This window comes from Gavialis gangeticus, unplaced genomic scaffold, assembly GCF_001723915.1.
Source record: "Gavialis gangeticus isolate Ggan-Ray unplaced genomic scaffold, GavGan_comp1, whole genome shotgun sequence".
Lineage (NCBI taxonomy): Eukaryota > Metazoa > Chordata > Crocodylia > Gavialidae > Gavialis > Gavialis gangeticus.
Genome location: NW_017729032.1, coordinates 216,424,685 through 216,442,544, shown reverse-complemented (window position 1 = coordinate 216,442,544; position 17,860 = coordinate 216,424,685). Strand labels below are relative to the sequence as shown.

At 40.5% G+C, this 17,860-nt stretch overlaps 1 protein-coding gene across 1 annotated transcript in view; it reads left to right on the top strand.

Moving 5' to 3' along the window:
* The window catches only part of MRPS6 (mitochondrial ribosomal protein S6), a 76,730-nt gene that overhangs the window by 52,006 nt on the left and 6,864 nt on the right, over positions 1 to 17,860 (top strand). Inside the window, exon 2 of the mRNA XM_019524492.1 lies at positions 3,709 to 3,848. Coding sequence (XP_019380037.1) covers positions 3,709 to 3,848 — 140 coding nt within the window. The remainder of the gene's footprint in view (positions 1 to 3,708; positions 3,849 to 17,860) is intronic.

Genomic DNA, 17,860 nt, shown 5'->3' with positions numbered 1-17,860 from the left:
AGAGGGTGCAGGGAACTCTCAGGGCTGCTGCAGCAGTCCAGCTGGCACAAGGGGTAGCATCCCCAGGTATCAATTGGCTGGGGCCCATTAGAGCAAGTATCCCTGAGCTACTTGACAGGGCAGCTTTTTGTACTGCGTGGTCAGGACGGTAGTTTTTTATACTGCTGGGGACAGCACAGGTGCTGGCCCTGGGCTCTAGCTCCCCCTGGCTGCAGATCTGGGATGACCCAGGCAAGATTATTCTGGCACAGGTGACACAATTTGCCCCACAACGAAGTGCATGTCCAGGCACATGCGCTGAGGCAAAAAGCCCTGGCTCAAATTTGTACTGCTTCTAGTTGATCTGCTGCCAGTACATGTGCCTGCATGTGTGGATGTGCCCTGTGAGTGAAGCCAAGTTCTTCGTAGTGAATAAGAGATGACAGGCAGGAATCGTAGTGAAAAGGACCAGAGTAGCTTAGATGGATGGCACTGGATGGGAGTTGAGGGGAGGTGACCCGTAGACAAAGAAAAGGATTAAGAAAATGTTATTTTCAGTAGCTTTCCAAATGGCTATGAATAGCCTAGATGATCATTTTACCTGTGTAGTGACAGGAAAAAGTCATGTCCTAGAGACGTTATGCAAAAATAATCTGCAAGAGTTAGATATAACCTAGATGTGAGGAGCTGGAAAGAGTCCACGCAGAAGGTAACACCAAAGTTACAGGCCCAACGGTTATTTTTAAGGAGGGAGTTGTGAAAAAGATTGAATGGCACAAGATTAAGAGCTCTGTCATGTTGAACTTGAATTCATAGCTTGACACCCATGAGGGGACGGTAGAGGAATAGGCCAAACTTTGTTTTGTCAGAAGGAAACAGATGAGTTTGGAGGAGAGAGAGACAACTGTGTAATCTATGTGGAGAGAGTAATTTCATTTTGAGCTTTCAAAAGAAACGCATAGACAAAAGGGATAAAGAAGGAGAAAGGGGTTCAAGGACAGATCCTTTTCAGATCCCCAGAAGACGCAGGAATGAGGATGAGAAGGATCCTTTGAAGAAAATACTGAAGAAATGATTCGAGAGGTAAGAGAGGCCAGAGTTGGGAAAGCCCAGGAAGGACAAGAATTCAAGAAGAACTACATGACTGTAAGGCAGTTAGCAGAGGATTAGGGTGGAAAAGTACTGGTTCTGAGCTTTGCCCAGGCAGAGAGCATTAGAGATTTTGGTTTCAAGTTGTTGGACTGTGGAGGGTCTGGGATGACACCTGAAAAAGTGTAGCTCTTTAGGGTGATTTTAAGTTGTATATTCTATGACCATCTTCATTTAGAGAACCTCTCTTAGTTCACTGTAGCAAATCTTACAAGTGTGACAAGGCCTCGGCAAGCTTGGATTGTAGTAGGACAGTTGTCTTTTTTTTTATAAATTGAGGAATATGGAAACATGTTTAAACCAATGTCATCTACGTTTTTTATTTAAACTGTCATTTAGTTTAGCAGAATATAATTTACTAGGTATTTTATGACCTCTTAAACTCTGTTCCACATTTTCAGATTGAGGCTAGACGTATCTTTGGCATCTGCTTGTTTGAGGAATCTATTTAGTTGGTCTAATAAAAGATAACACACCTACCCAAAGAACCTTGCCTGCGTATGTTTTTAGACTAACACAGCTACAACTAACAACCCTGGTTTGAGGAATAATATTTTTCATTGTATTGATTCCTCTGAACTTCGGAAAAGCTTTAGCAAGGTGAAGGTTTCTCCTCTTACTTGCAAGAATGGTTGTCTTGGGTGCCAGTCATGGTTTTGTAACACCATTTACACACAGGCTGAAAAAGGACAAGGATTTCTCTGCAATTTATAATTGACTAGACTTCAGTTTTTTTGAAAAGGGATTTCCCAAACAGTTTAAACTAAATCCCTTTGGCATGTTGGGGAATGGAAAAGAAACTGCATTGATCTGTGAGAATTTCTTCTCAGTCCAGACTGTGACTATTAGGCAGAAGGCAGGGTAGAGATGCACCTTACAGATTGACTAAACATGCTAGCTAGGTTTTTAATTTTGAAAACATCCAACGGATAATGTCATGCAAACCTTGTAGGTCTGCACACCTATAAGGAAAACCAAAAGTTTCAGATTGTCTTAGGTCTGCCAAAGAAACAACACCTGCTAAATGTTTTCTGTTCTGTGAATCTACTATGTATTTGGGAGTGTTTTCATACTTCCCTATACCTCTGGTAAAATGGAAGGGATACCCAGAAATTTAGGGTGAATATGAACTAAGGTGCAAATCATCCTAGTCATGAATGGTAGAGTATGGCTGTTGCAGTACATGTTCACTAACTGCTGTTAATATTTCTGATAAATTCCACAGTCTTCGTTATTAACCAAGACTTCGCATCTCTCTTTGAGAGGCAGACAATTAACTTTTGCTCATGATTATAACGGAGGGATTGAAGAACAGTTATTACTTTAGACCAAGAAGGAATGCCTGGATGATGATGACGGAGCAATTACTTAAATTCATTGCTTAAATGCTAACTACTTTGAAACTTGCTAAATATTTTGTAACTTTCTTATTTACAATTGTTGCCCTCTCATCAAACACATGACCATGGGAACATGTTTTGATATGGGATGGTGCCTTAAAAGTAGCTTTAAACTCGATTTTTTTTTTATTGTGTTAGGCATCCAGAAACTTGATATTAACAACATGGTGCTGCTCTTCAGTTTAGCTACCAGCATCATATAGTGTGTGATAAACAGCAGGGTTGTTTTAACTGCTGAGAATATTACTGCCTTACTGCCACTTTCAAAACATTCTTTTAAATTTTTTTAATTCTTTTTCATAAAGTAATGGTGAAGTGGGGTTGGCACGATCTAAAACTCCATATCAATCTTGACAAGCAATTATCAGAAATAATAGTCTCATTGACCTGATGTTTTTTAGTTGTGTCCTTCTTGGAGAAGTACCAGCACTTGTTAGAAGTAGAATTCATTTTGTCCTTCTTTAGTTCTTTGTGTTGTAAATAAAACCAAATAATTCAGTTCAAATTACAAACATACATAAAAGCTATGAAATTCTGTGGCATGAATTAAAATAATGAAGGGTCATGGGGGTTTTTACGTGCATAATGGAAATGATCAGGTAAGTATGCTTGTTGTTGATCAGTGCTACTTGCAGTCAACCAAAATTGGTGGTGTTCCACTTGCACTCATCTCAGATAGTGTGTTGAGAACATCACAAATTATGAAAAATCATTGTATTGAGAAAATGTTGTAATGCAGGAACTCAATTCAAATGCCAGCTGATCTGCAGAAATGTGAAATAAGCTCTTGGCCTATGCATTGACTTCCTCCAGTTCAAAAAACGGTCACAAAAATACCAAACAAGACCTGCACTATTGTAGATGGCTGTACAGGTAGGAGGGCAAAGATAAATCAAGTTCATTGGTCATTCCTGTCCGCCCACCCATGCAATGCAGCTGGGGTTCTAATTCGGCATCACTGAACTTGGTAATAGTTTGCAATTGATTTTGGAGGTAGAAAACCAGCTGTACTATTTCAAAATGTATTTGACACCTTGCTAAAATATAACTAAGTATATTTGTGAGTCTTGGCTTGTTGTGTTACTTCTCTGTTGACTCTGATACTTAACCAGCTGTTAACTGATTTTTGTTAATTTAGACATATACCTAGTTGTTATTCTACTTCTTTTTTCTTTTAAAGCCTGAAACAGCTGCTACACTGAAGCGCACTGTAGAGGCTCTGATGGAGAGAGGAGCAATTGTGAGGAATCTGGAAAACCTGGGAGAAAGATCATTGCCATATAAAATCAGCAAGCACAGTAAATGTCACACCAGAGGAGGGTATGGTATATTCAAAAGTCTTTAACATTCCTTTAAGAATGCTTTAGCAAGTGAAGTTAACTGTTTTATTCTGTCATGTACCTGTTAGGTTGATTATTTAGGTAGTTGGTCACTCGGGTAAGTGTCCTGTAGTTATTAGCATAAAAATTGTGCAGTGCTATATCTTTATCTACTACATGGTTAGCTTTATTGTACATCATAAATCATGTATTATAAAAGAATTTTGTTTCAAGGCTATCTTAATGAGCTGTATTCAGAGAGACCTCTGATATAGAGCATTTTTCAATGTGGATGCTTGGATGCCCCTCACTTGGAGAGGGGGAATATATATATCTTATATTCTCCTCCCCCCCCCCAAGTCAGTTTTAGGGTGTTTGGTAGAAGTCTTGTCACATAACCAGAGTCAATTACTAATTGGCAAGACTAGTTCTCCCTCCTCTTCCCCCTCACAATGTCTGAACAAAGTTTTTAGCTGCTGTGTGTCATGGCAAACATGGGTGTTTTTCCTGATGACTTTTTAAAAATTAATTATGACTATTGGTATAATCTGAGGAGAGTGTAGTAACAACTTGATTTGATAAACGCACATTCATAAAAAAATGATAGGCTGTATTCTTATATTGAATGTGAATTTCCTTATATAGCGCCAATGAAAGCATATTGTAGAGCTTCAGTCACTCTTTCATTGCTCAACTTTGGGTTTTGCTGCTCTTTGAGCCCTGCCTCTGAAGTGAATGCTGCCTCTCAGAAACGATTTGAGAAATGTTGCTAGGCAACCAGTACTGCATTGTGGTTGTGTACAGTAGTCAAAAGCACAATTGGATACCCACTTTTCTTATTGCTTTTAACATACATAAGAGTAACTTGATGGCCAGTCAACATGCAGACTAACCTTTGGCTAGGTTGCATATTAGCAGTTGTCATATGCTACCAAAGATGCACTTTTCACCTGCATGACCACTCCTAACTTCTCTCCCCAGGGCTGACAGATTCACTCCCACATATAAAGACCTTTTTTTATTCTCCTCTGTGAAGTAGGAGAGGTGATCCCGATCAGTTTTAAAAAGCCTTGTAACCGGCATGATGTGCATGTTACTGGTCAAAGCAGTAGTACTTGCCATTGCTTACCTCCACCTTTCCTTCTTGCTGCTTGAATTATCACTCATTAACCCATTGCCCACTCCTTCAAATAGGTAGTTGCTCCAGCATGTGGCCCCATTAAATTGGCCTCATCAGGGTTAGAGTCTACATCGTCTGTCAGTTGTTATGCATGTTTCTAGTGCCACATGGAATTGCACACACACAAAACATATTTTAAAGAACACGATTAAGATTGCAAAGTCACGCACAAAGGTTTGTAATGCCAGAATTAAGGTTGCTTCTGCAATCTCATGTTAGTCCCCTTATGCACATGCATTATGATACAGCTTTTAATTAGGTGGCAGCATACTAGTTTCCCACAAGAACCCTGCCTCTCTTTCTAGCCAGAATGGATGGTGCTCCCTTATGAGCTGTTGTTTAAAATCTTGTTTTTTTCCCCCCCATTCATTGTGTGGCCTGTGCTTTATTAACTGCCCACTATTCAAACCATGTTCTGAAAACAGAATTATTAATTTCCTCAAGGCTTTTCTGACATCACAGTAACATAATGCATCATCATCATCATAACTACTTTCACAACACTGTTACAGAATGAGGGGATAATATAATCCCTTACAGGTGGGGAGTGGATGCACATGAAAATTCATGTTGCTTACCATTGATTTTGAAAGTTCAATTTTAGATACCTAAATACATGAAATGCTATATACTGTTAAGACTAATTTTTCAGTATGTTTGAAGTGCAGACTGGATGACACTGACTTCAGTAGCAGGTATGTGCGCCTAGCAGTTCTACAAATCAGACCTAAGTTCTCAAGCCAGGCACCAGGAAAACACAATGGGCAACTACTGTCTGTTAGAGGTTTGCTTTAAGTGACTGGACTGCCATCATCTATGAATTCTGTGGCAGACAGGGGGCATCCAGTTCCAGTTCTTCAGGGCATCATTCAATTCCTTAAAAATTAGATTTGCGTCCTTTTACTAAACATCTAACTTCTGCAACAAGTGAAGTGTCTTGCAGACCATTGCCTTGTTTGCTACATAACCTTGGCTCATCCAAATCTCAAGTCCTTGCTGCAGAGCATGGGAGCTTTTCAAAGAAAAGTCTTCATATTTTTTTTTAACATGAGCCAAAACCTGTTTTAACCACACGCACAAAAAAAATCAGCCTGAAGGCAAAACCCAGCACATAATATTAAATCAGGTTTCGCATCAGGGTCTCTTACAAGGGGAAGCACTAGTCAGCCTTTATAAGCTGAAATGATAGTGCCATCTGAATCCTGGAAAAACTTACCTATTTAGGTCTTTTGTGTTTGTGGTTATTTTTTTGTACCAGATAGTATTGCATAACATCACTTAGTTATGGTGTGTTATTGATGTACCATCAGATATTTTCTGTGGTTGGGACCATAATTCATTCAGGTTGTTTTATTATAATCTAGGAATAAGAAATAAAAACCCAGTTGTTTATCTTGTAACAAATGTTGTTTTGTAAGGACTTGTGATGCACTTGTAAAGGAAGTCTTTTTTGGGTGTTTTTTTTAAACGTATACAATATAAGAGCAATAGTAGTTCCTCATAATATTACAGTGAACAAACTACACCAGTAGCCTGACATTTGTTAAGAAAAACTACTAATCTTTCCTTTAAGAGGCAATTTTAAATCTTGTTTATTCCCCCTTTTCCCTGACTTGGTATTAAATGTAATGTCTCTCCTTATGTCAGAGCTGTTTCTGAAATAACCAAATGGGCAGTAGGATTAGTTCAGGAGGTATTGTGACTAAGAGAAGAATCCTGAATATTTCAGTGTTATGTAGAGTGTTTTTGTCATGAGACTGTAGAACTAATTTTTAAACTTACAGTTAATTCCCTGGTAAGTTTCCAGGTGCTTGTATGCTCCTAAGGTGCACACTGAATCTGTTGCTATGCTTTGACATCTTGAGTATTAGGGTGATATTAGGGTGGTAAAATATTCTTGGTGTGACCCAGGACTTAATCTCACTGGTGATTCTAGTCCTAGTGAGCAACCACCTCCCATCCATTTTGAGGGGCATGACATCTCTGCTAACTGCAGCACTTGTTTACATGGAAAAGCAACATCAGTAAAGTATGTAATGGATTTCTGCTTGCCTTTGTTATGGTTGGTGATGTATCCTTCTAGGTACATTTATGCTCCCTGTTTTTACTCTCTCCCTCAATTCTGTTTCTCTTGCATGAAAATGGGGAGAGCCAGAAGCATTTGATCCAGGTGGCTCTTCTAAGTCCCAGAGTAAAGTGCTCTGATCATATACCTTGTTTAGTTTTGACACCACTTTCAGTTTTACCTCATGCTTTCTTCATCCAGATAAGGATTTCAGCAATATTTTAAAGTGTCATTATGTGCCATATATAACTGTACAGAGTTTCTGACTAAGAAATGTAACGCTGAATCATGCACTGTAACAGACATGATGAAGCAACCAGAGAACTTAGCCAGAATAATGTCTTGCCTTCACTGACTGGCAAAAAATCAAACTGGAAAATATATACTTCTAGAGGTCAGCTTGTAGGACACTTGTCTTCATTATGTGGTTTTTCCACCTGAGTGTTATCATATTACCCTGTCATTCCTCACAAAAAAACTTGCTGTATGAGAAGCCAGTGAATATTAAAGGAATATTCAGGAAACCTCGTCAGGAAATGAGAATTTTACTGCTATCTAATTTTTACATAGAGCAGAAGAGTCGCACTCAAACTGGTCCATGGACAGTGTTCCTTGCTTTTGCAGGTGTCTGCAGGTCACAACCATTATGACTGCAGCGGGTTTTGCCCATGCCCTGGTCTTGCTGTGACTGGAAGTTACAGCAAGAAGTCCCACAGCCATAACCAGGGTCACTGCTGCGAAAGGGAGTGTTGGCACAGCAGGCAGCAGAAGGTTAATGTGGATTCCTGCTGCTGCAGGGATAGCTGTCAGCACAGTCACTACTGCACTCCCACTGGCCCCTGCCCCTTGCCAAATGCTGCCAATTCCCATGGCCACTGGCACTGACAATGGGGAGCAGTAAAGTTGCCAGAAGCTGCAGGAGGCATCAGCATAGTGCCTACTCCTGTTGCAGCATAAGGTTGAGATGGGTATATGAACCATGTGCTTAGGCAACTCCTGCTCTTGCTCCTTCATTTTTTTGGCCCTGGGAGAAGGGGGCAGGGAAGATGCAGGCCATGTCCAGTTCACAGGCTGTGTAGCTGACATTCCTGACATGGAGGATCTAGATCCACAATTATCTTTGAAATTAATGGGAATTGGGCATTTACATCCTCCACAGTAGTGTTTCCCGACCTTTTCCAGCCCAAGGCACATTTACATTAATAAAAGTGTTCCATGGCATTCCCCATCCTCACCTATTATAGCTCATTTCATAGCTCATTGCCATAGCAAAATTCCACAGCATGCCTGGTCATTTCTGACGGCACACTTTTGCACTGTAGCACACTAGTTGGGAAACACTGCTCCAGAAGGTAGAACTCAGCCTAAGTATACACAGAATGAAGTTTGTGTGTTGCGGGTATAGGAAGCTCCTTCATTAATGCAAATTCATGGCTTTTTCATCCTTTTAAATGTACTGCTATCCATATGCTTGATATAGTTTAGAAAAACAACTATTGTAAACATTGTAACAGGGATAGTTTTCCTAGGAATTTGATGGTATGTACCTTTTGGATTTTGGTGTAGTTCTGATCTTTTACATTGAACTACTAGGAAGATGATGGATAATAATCCATATTAATGTGCATGTTGGAGTAAACATTTCTGAAATGGAAAAATATCTTTTTAACCCAAAATTGTGATGGGTGAGATGCTGCTTATTTTTTCTAGTTCTGGTTTCTTAGGAAGAGCTATTGCTTGGTGCAGAATTTCTTGTTTAAGTAGAATTTATTTGATCATTTACTCTATTTGATTCTTTTGTCATGAGGAAATGTTAGTGAGGCCCAGTACCAACCTACAAAATGAAATCCTGGTCTTATTGAAGTCAGAGGAAGCTTTACCATTGGTTGAATGGGACCAAAAATTTACAAGTAATCTACATAGACTTTCTGGTGTTTTTCCTCTTATTTTGATCATGATTTTTAGGCAAGTGATGCCTTTTTGTAATTAAAGAAATAAAAATTCTTGTTTTCTAATAAGAATAACATCTGCCTTGGGCTGCTGAGAATTAGTTCCCAGGGAACACGTGTGATCTATAGGATGCTTTTAATGTAAGAAAAACTGTAAATTTCAGGTAACGCAAGTAGGTATGGTTATAGGTGTAACATGAATTGAAAAAAAAGAGAGCTATTAAATCATTTTCCCACTCCTTCAATGCAAAAAGGAAGAGGTTACTAATTAAACCTTTACAATACTGCTTTGTGTGGCTCCATGATAAGGTCTGTAAATATTAACATTTTTGGAAAAGGTTTTTAGAACCTTGGTAAAATAGGCCACGTAATATCTTGCAACATCTTTATTACTACCTTTTTATAGGTAGATAAACTGCCGTACAAGGACTCTAATACTGTTTCCAGTGGGAGTCGGGTACCTAAGTGACTTAGCCAACATCACAGTATTAGAAGAATCACTGAAAGACTATAAACTGGGCTTCCTGACTTTATCCCCTACTTTAGGCAATACTTGTTCATTAAGAATGAAGTCACTGTTAATTTAACTTGTCCTTAGTTCTCATCTTAATGACCTGCATTTAAATAATACCACTTAATACAGTAGTTATTTTCTTGTTTAATGCAAAGTTATGCTCTCCTGAACATGGATGTGCTTGTTCGTGGATTTGACAAACTTAAGCTGTTTTAGTAAGAGTGAATTAGGATTTGAATCCAGAAGGTGGTAGACTTCAGATCCTGAAGGTGCTATTTAACATATTACACAATGAATGGATCTCCAAAACCACTTTCAGAGAACATGCTCTGATTTAAAGTGTGATGAAATTATATGAGTCTGTCACAGATTTCTCAAGCCCTGAGTCCCAGGGTATGTTGATGTTGCTTATAAAGGCTTTTGGATGATTTTTCTTTAGCAGAACAGATACTATACAGGATAGCCTGTCATGCCAGTTTGTTAGTTTGTGTAGGGCCCTGACATTTTACAGCTGAAGAAACCAGGTAAAACATTTTGCTGTGCTTGTTGTTTTCCTTTAAGGGGATCTACTATAATAGTCTCCCAGAAATAATTTTGAAAAAGCAGTTCAGAGGTTGCCGCAGTAATGGAATGAACTAGACTCTTTGCATAACCAGGGTTTAATAACCTAGAGATCCATGACCTGGGGATGGGAGCACAAAGAGTAGCAGCCAGGAATTCAAGCATTTTTTGAATACCACTTCTGACCCTGATCTCTGTGCTCAAGAGATTGCTTACTAATGATATTTTTGTGAAATGGCACTGAGTATTTTGAAAGCAATTATCTCTGTCTAATAGAACAGATGAGGTGCATGAGTCCTAGTCAGTACTCTGATTTAGTGTGGCAGTTTTTGAGAGCCATCATACTATCAGACTGTGTGGCGTTTATTTTTTTCCATCCAATTTATTTTGATTTCAGTAACTGTTAGTCCTCTCCATAGTCATTCAGCAGGATTCATTTCTTTTATTTGTAAGTTCCATCACACACTGCATGCAATTCTAGTTACTCATAACCAGAGATCCAGGTTTTCCATTTCCCATGGAAAAACGGAGTAAAACATGGATTTCTCATTTTACTGGAGAAACCTGTGGATTTTGCAGTGGCAGATTTCCAGCCTGCAAGGGGCTGGGAGGGAGCATGAGGAGGGCAGTCAGGCAGGGGGTACCATGTGCATGTGTATGTACATGGCTGCCAGGCAGCCTGGAGAGCAGCTCCTGCAGGTAAGTGGCAGGGAGGTGTGGGGAGGAAATTGAGGCCCCCATAGGGAGGGAGTTGGGTGGGATGGGGCTGCAATGCTCAGCTGCAGGGCCCTGGTGAAGAGTGGGGCTCAGCCTTGGGCAGCTTGTCTGGGGGCCAGGGAGAGGGGTCTGCTTCCTGCCACTGCGGACACTCCTGGGGGGGGGGGGCATGTGCCCCCCCCCAGACCTGGGAGCAGACTATCTGCTGCAGGCTCAGGCTCCTATCCTGCTTCCCTGCCCTGGGGCCTCACAGCCTGGCAGGAGCAACCTGGTGCTGCAGGGCTGTGCAGGAAAGCTGCTTGCCACTGTGAGCTCTGCGCTGCCCTGGCGACGCATCCCCTATGCACGCAGCAGCAGTGAGGCCAGTGGCACAGGGTTGTACCCCTTGCTGCTGCTGCTGCTGCGTGCATAGTGGATGCATTGCCAGGGCAGCACGGAGCTCACAGCCGCAAGCAGCTTTCCTGCATGGCCCTGCTGTGCACTGCAGAGCAGGGTCAAACCCACGGGGCTGTGGAGGCCCTGGGGGTGGAAAGCAGGGTGGGAGCCTAAGCCCAAAGCGGGCAGCCTGCCCCTGTTCTCCACACATCTGGGGAGCATGGGTCCCCCCTGGAGTGTGCACAGTTGGGGAAGCTGCCCCCTTACTTCCCCACCCTGCCTGAGCCTGTAGCAGGGGAAGAGCTGGGCTCTGCTTTGCTGCAGACTCAGGTCCATGGTCCAATAGCCCAAGGGCCCCCTTTGGCAGGGCCGGAGGGGGCTGTGGGTGGGGGGGGCGAGGGGCACCAGTGGGGCTGTGGGCAGGGTGTGAGGGGCACCAGCAGGGCCAGGGAGGCTGTGGGGGACCTTTCATTTTAATTACAAATTTTGATGTTTTTTTATCAGAGAATTTGTGATGTATTTTTTTTTTAAATTTTTTTTGCCAGGGAAAACCCAGGATCCCTGCTTATAACTATCACATGTCAGCTCTAACTACCTCCTTGGTGGTTTTCATCCTTCCCAAGTTTGATTTAGAAAAGATGGCAAATGCTATTCACCACCTGCAACTTAATCTCTGGGTTTTTTGGGGTTTTTTTGCTGTATATCCTAGGTGCTCATCAACCTGTGTGTTTTCTGAAATGGAAAATTAAGTTTTTTCTTTTGTTTTTGCTGTTCTGGATTCTTGGAGCTGTTTTTAATGTATGGGTGGAGAATTCTATTACAACTGTACTTGCAATACTCAGATACTGCAGTGATGGGGGAAGGGTTTAAGAATCAGTAGAATATCTGATAGAGCCCATGAGTAGCAATCAGGACCTAGGTTGTATATCTCAGTTCTGCTCTTAATTCATTGTGTGAGACTAGACAGATGACAGGCTGAGATCCTCCTTAGCATGCAGCAAGAGTAACTGAGCTGGCCTTTGGGAATTTCCTGTATAGCGAGCTGCTCCACAGCTCCTACTCCATTTTTTGGAGTAGCTTGACTAGCTTCTGCACCCCTTGTATTCTTTTTCCTGCAGAGAAAAGACTGTTGTGGGCACCTAGACAGGGTATTCTGTCCCTCTTTTTCCAGCTCTCCTCTGTGCAAGCCTGATGAGTAGGTAAGGTGTGCAGATATTTCCTTTATGGCTTCCATAGGTCCTTCCCTCATTGAATGGGAGAACTACATAGAAGTTCTACTGCTAGAGTGCCTCATGCTCTGGAAGATGGGCATGAGCAGGATTTGCTTCTTTTCATTTCTATGCTACACATTCCCAGTATGTAGACTTGGGGCAAGGACCATTTTAACCAGCTGCAGTGTTCCTAAAGTGATACGAACATTAAATGCATTATTAAATAAGTTTCAGGGGATGTTGTTCATGGGTTGTTGTTTTTTTTCTCAGGGATGAAGTATTTGAGGTCAGAAACCCTACTTACACAACTTCTTTTTGTACAACCAGCTCATTACAGAGTACTACTTCCATCTGGTCAAGAGGTGTTAAATCCTCATTTGGCAAGTCATGCCATCTGGAAGTAATACTGTTTATTTATAAAAGTAAAATCACAGCTGCCCATCCAATTTGCTTTGCTGTGTTCAAAATCCCCAGCGATAAAAATGCACAACTATAATACAACTGAGGGTTTGATCCTGCAAACATGTACCAACATGCTTAGCTGCATGCAGGTAAATAGTCCCATTGGTTTCAACTCTTCAAACATTGGAAGGATTGAAGTCTAAATAGAAAAGTAAAAATAAATTGCATGTAAGAGCTTGTGCTTGTTCTATTCATAACAGAGCAGTCAGTACACAACCTGCCTTGTTTTTGTTGCTCATATTTGAAACAACCTCAGTTGTTTGGAACTTAATCGGTGAAAGGAAGTTTTAACTGCTGCCTTTCATTACACTGCCAATAAATCTTAAATATTGCATACTGTACTCTGTATATCACCAAGTTGATAGTTGCCTTCCAGTAAATGGGGCTTTCTTCATTGATCTATGTACTGAGCCATTGCCTCTTATTTGTGTGAGGTAATTTCTATGCAGTTCAGAAGGAATGGCACAGTATGGCAACATCATTTGATGTGTGCATGTAATTGCCTCTGCTTACATCTTTTATGCAGATCCACTGGTTAAAAGCGATGGACACTATTGAATTGTGGGTTTGATGAGATTGGCACCAGTATATTGACAGTAAGTGTTCTGGCTTTTAAAATATTTTTGTATATAAACAGCATAGGTACGAAGCAAACAGAACCAGTGTAGCCTTTCTCCCTGTAATCATTTTCTGTAGAGATACTGGTGCATGCATCTCAAATCCTATTCCTTTTGGTTTAATGAGACTCAGCCATTTCCTCTTAGGTTTTCAAACCCCGTTATTAAAGGGATTGTTTTTATCAGCACTACTTTCTCTCTTTCGATTTTTGCAACACTACTATATTTCACTTGTTTTAATCTATAGTGCCAGTAGTTGTCATGTATTTCTAGTACCTGGCAATTGACTAGTCTCATTAATTAACTGAACATCATAGCTGGAAAGTGTTTGTGTTTTTTCCTTTTCCTGGATACCAGCTCCACTTAAAGAGCAGAAGTAAAGACCCTGTTGTAACAAGGTTGATATTTGCATTTATTTTTCAAGTAGGTTCCTTTCTTTGCTGTGCTAGGGTAAGGATTTTGCTGGGGCTCTGACTAGTATTTGTGTAGTATTTCTGAAGAGCCTTTCTTTTCTTAAGAATAAGAAATGTTAAGAGCAAAAACAGATTAGTCCTCTCCAATGCAAAAGCAAGCAAGCAACCAACTTTTCTGACCATGAACTTGCAGTGGCATCTCACTGAGTTTGCAGACACTTAGGTGCTCACATCTCAATACCGTTAATTTTAAGGGGTAACAAAGGTAATTCAGGTGTTAAAATTGACTATGTCATTAATATAACAGAAATACCCAGCTATTTTTGATAGATTGCTACCCCCATTTAATTCCCAATGTTTAGCACTTTTTGCTAAGCACTCCTGTTAGATTTTGTAGCTTACCCTGTAAGTTAGAATTTGTTCCCACTTAACCCATTTGCATGTCTAATTTACTTCTGAATTAAAGCTTCCCCAGGAAATAGAAATGTGAAAGGATGGTGGCTAGTTGAACGTGAAGCCCTCTTCTTTATAACCTACAGACATTGTGGGCAACTATCTTGTGCACTAGTCAACCTCTTAGTTCTTTTCTCTTGGACCACTGTCTCACTGAGTTTTGAGAACTGTTTTCAGGGGATTTAAATGCAAGCTTTGATCTGGTTACTTCTCATGAGTATCCTAATTTGAGAGAGAGATTTGAATACCTTTTAGACATGAAGATTGAAATCATTCTTGGCCTGGATATGCCAGAAATGAAAGTTGGCAAATGAATATAATATGCAAGGGCAGGCCCCTACCTTTGATTTAGATGGCTTTGCTTATTTTTCAGTTAACTTATTGTTTTAGCACTGCCATTTCAGCTGATAAAGGATCTGCTGCACCCTGTATTTCAATCACTCTTCTATTTCCAGTCGAGCAAAATTACAAAAATAACTGTGTGGTCTTGCAGTGAACCAGTGGAATTTTCCTGCACTTCTCCCCTGGTGACTTTGGTAACTCTTAGGGAGTTTGTTGGAGCCCTGTTTCTCAGCTGCGCTTGCAGGGACAGTTTCCCTCCCACATTTCCATTCCCCCCTTTCCTCTCCCTTCCCCCACACATACTTTTATGACTTAGAAGTGTTTTGTTTTTCACTTGACAAACAGTAGCTGCAGCATTTGTGTGTATGTTCGTAGTTTGCTCTAAATTGAGACACACACAAGGTTGCTGTATACATTATTGAGCTGTAGCTTTAAAAATGATATAATCACTACTGACTACATTCACTTGTCTTTGCTGACAGAATTCCAGATCAGCTTATGAATTGCAGCAGGGGGGTTTGTTTTGTGTTGCTTTGCTTTGTTTGAGTGTAATTAAATTAATAGAAATTAAGATTTTTTTGATGCAGGCCCTCCTTTATTTATGCATGTACTGTATATGTGTTTTTTTTCTCAGATTAGAGTGATTGCTGCCTCGTTTCTTTCAAGGAAGGATGGCTGATGTTTATAAATCACGTCCCAATTTCCGCAGGTTTTGTGTCTTCAGACCACATACCTATTCTGTGAAGTGACATAAAGAGATGCTGAAAGAGCTCATCCTCCCATCCCCCACCTCTTCAGTTATCAAGTGTGCGTCAGTGGAAATTTCCACTGTTTGCTAATGGGAGAGAAAGCATAAAGTTGCAAAGCTGTGTTTTGAGAGGAAATCTATTGCAGTTTTAGGGGCATGATGAAAAGCAGTACAGAATTTGCATGTAAATCCAGACTCAAATGGCATGGATTTGAGTGGAGGCTGTAATGAATGGATATTGCTGCTGCCTGATGGTCGGGGGGCATGCAAACCTTGATGTTGCATGATCAGTTGGAATTTACTGGGGGGTTTTTTTCTTTTTCATTTTTAGATGCAACTGTAGAAGGATTTCAGCCTCCCTCTGTGGGCAAGATTTAGATGATACTGAGGTGCATTTATCTGAAGCGTGGCAGTCACTATTTTAATTAAAAGTATAACTTTTTTCCTCGGGCACATACTTGCTTCAGAGATTGTAAAATTGTTGTCTTGGCTTAAAACATATTTGCTTCCAGTTGTAAGGAAGTGACTTCTCTTCTCTTTAAAGGCTCAAAAAGGACCAGTATTTTTTAGCTTTTCGAAACCTGTTGGGCCCAATCCTGATCCTCATTTGAAGTCTGTGAGAGTTTGCAATGAGTCACAAATAAAACATAATCCTGCAAACCCTTCTTAATGCAAGTAGTTTATTCCCGTAAGTAGTCCTGGTGTAAATTGTTACCTACCATTCCAGTGGCTTTACTGGAGCTATTATACCTCACATTAGCTGGGCCATCTGCTATGGAAGGATTACTCGCCAATACTGACTGCAGGATTGGGTCCCTTAATGACCGGCACGGAGAAATTTGCCATTTGAGCCTAACATAAGGAAATTCAGTACTTTAATCTGGTTTTCCAGATAGCACCATTTCTGCTCTACAAGAGTATGGTTATACATTAATTCAGAAACTGAGAATGGTTAAAAGATCTTTCTTTGCCTTTTTCTCTGCGTTAAAATACACGGCTTTGCAGCAGTCCTATGTGTTCCTTTGGTCCTGTGTCTACCTTTTAAATAGCAGAGATGTTTTGTATTGGTGACCCTCCACACCACGTTGAATTTTGCTCTTTGTATATGGCGTTTTTGATGTTTATGGGTCTGTTAATACACATGTATTTAGTCCAAGAAAATATTCTATACATAATGAACAACCTGGCAGACAAGGGACATTTCCCCCCTCCCTCTCTCTTTTTTGCTGAGGCATCATTTTCACTCCTTTTGACATGCAGTACACATCATTGCATTTTGGAGGGTGGCTCTAACTCGTGACTAATGTTTGCTATTAGACTAGATTACAATCTGGCCCGTCTGTGGAAAAAGCTCCTACATATTAAATATTCTTTTCAAATTGGGCTAACAGGTATGCTGGCCATCTGCTTTTCTGAAGTATGGAAGGTTCTAGGTATTATGTTTCTTTACAAAGAAAATGGGGTTTTTCCCTTTTTCTGGCTGACATTTTTGCATTATATTGAAGCATGTTATAATCCTAAAGGGCCTATAGCTGCCTTTTAACTTGATCCTTCCATTTTCTCATGCCTTGCACAATCCTTCCATCTTGTTGCATCTTTGCCTGTCCCTTCTAAATCATTTTCTATATGGTCTTCCCATTGCTACCTTGGTTTACCTCAAGATCTGATACCCTCTGCTTATACAGAAGTTTAAAAATAAATACTTAAACAGGAATAAATATGCTGCATCTTTTATGAATATTACAGTTGGAAATGAAAGTGGATAGCTAGTCTACTAACCTTTCACTGGAATTCAGAAGTAGAGCAGGTATTTCTTTTGTACCATACCGCACTTAGTTTGACAGAAAAAGTTGACAGATTAAACGTCCTCTTAAATTACATTTTTATTCACAAAGTCATGTTATCTAGAACATCTTAGGGAAAAGATACCTGTTTCTTAACTTCCTATGTGAGCATGAGGGCTGCAGTAGGGTCACTCAGTGTTTGCCACTGTTGTAGGCATCCCCTTTCGAACACATTTGGTATATTTACGTTGTAGGATGAGGTGTACTAGGATGTGGGAATTGACCATCCCACAATATTTAGTCATAGTCCTTCCTCCAGATGGGACTGCTGTAGTGTTTGTAGAGCTGTTTACCTTGAACAACTTCAATAACAGAACTCCTTCCAAAATTAAGATGGGCTGGTGGAACCAGACACTATACACCAGGGTACTTGTGTTAATGAGTTATTGCAGAAGTGACCCAGGAGACCTGAACTATTTATTGATGGAGAGCAGGATTCTCCTGGCAATAGGAAGGCTCTTGTGTACCTGTCAAAGATAGGGTGGTGGATACCACAAAATACTTGCCTGATGCTGAGAATTTCAGACAATGCTGTCTGTGTCTGAAAATGCAACCTCTGCGT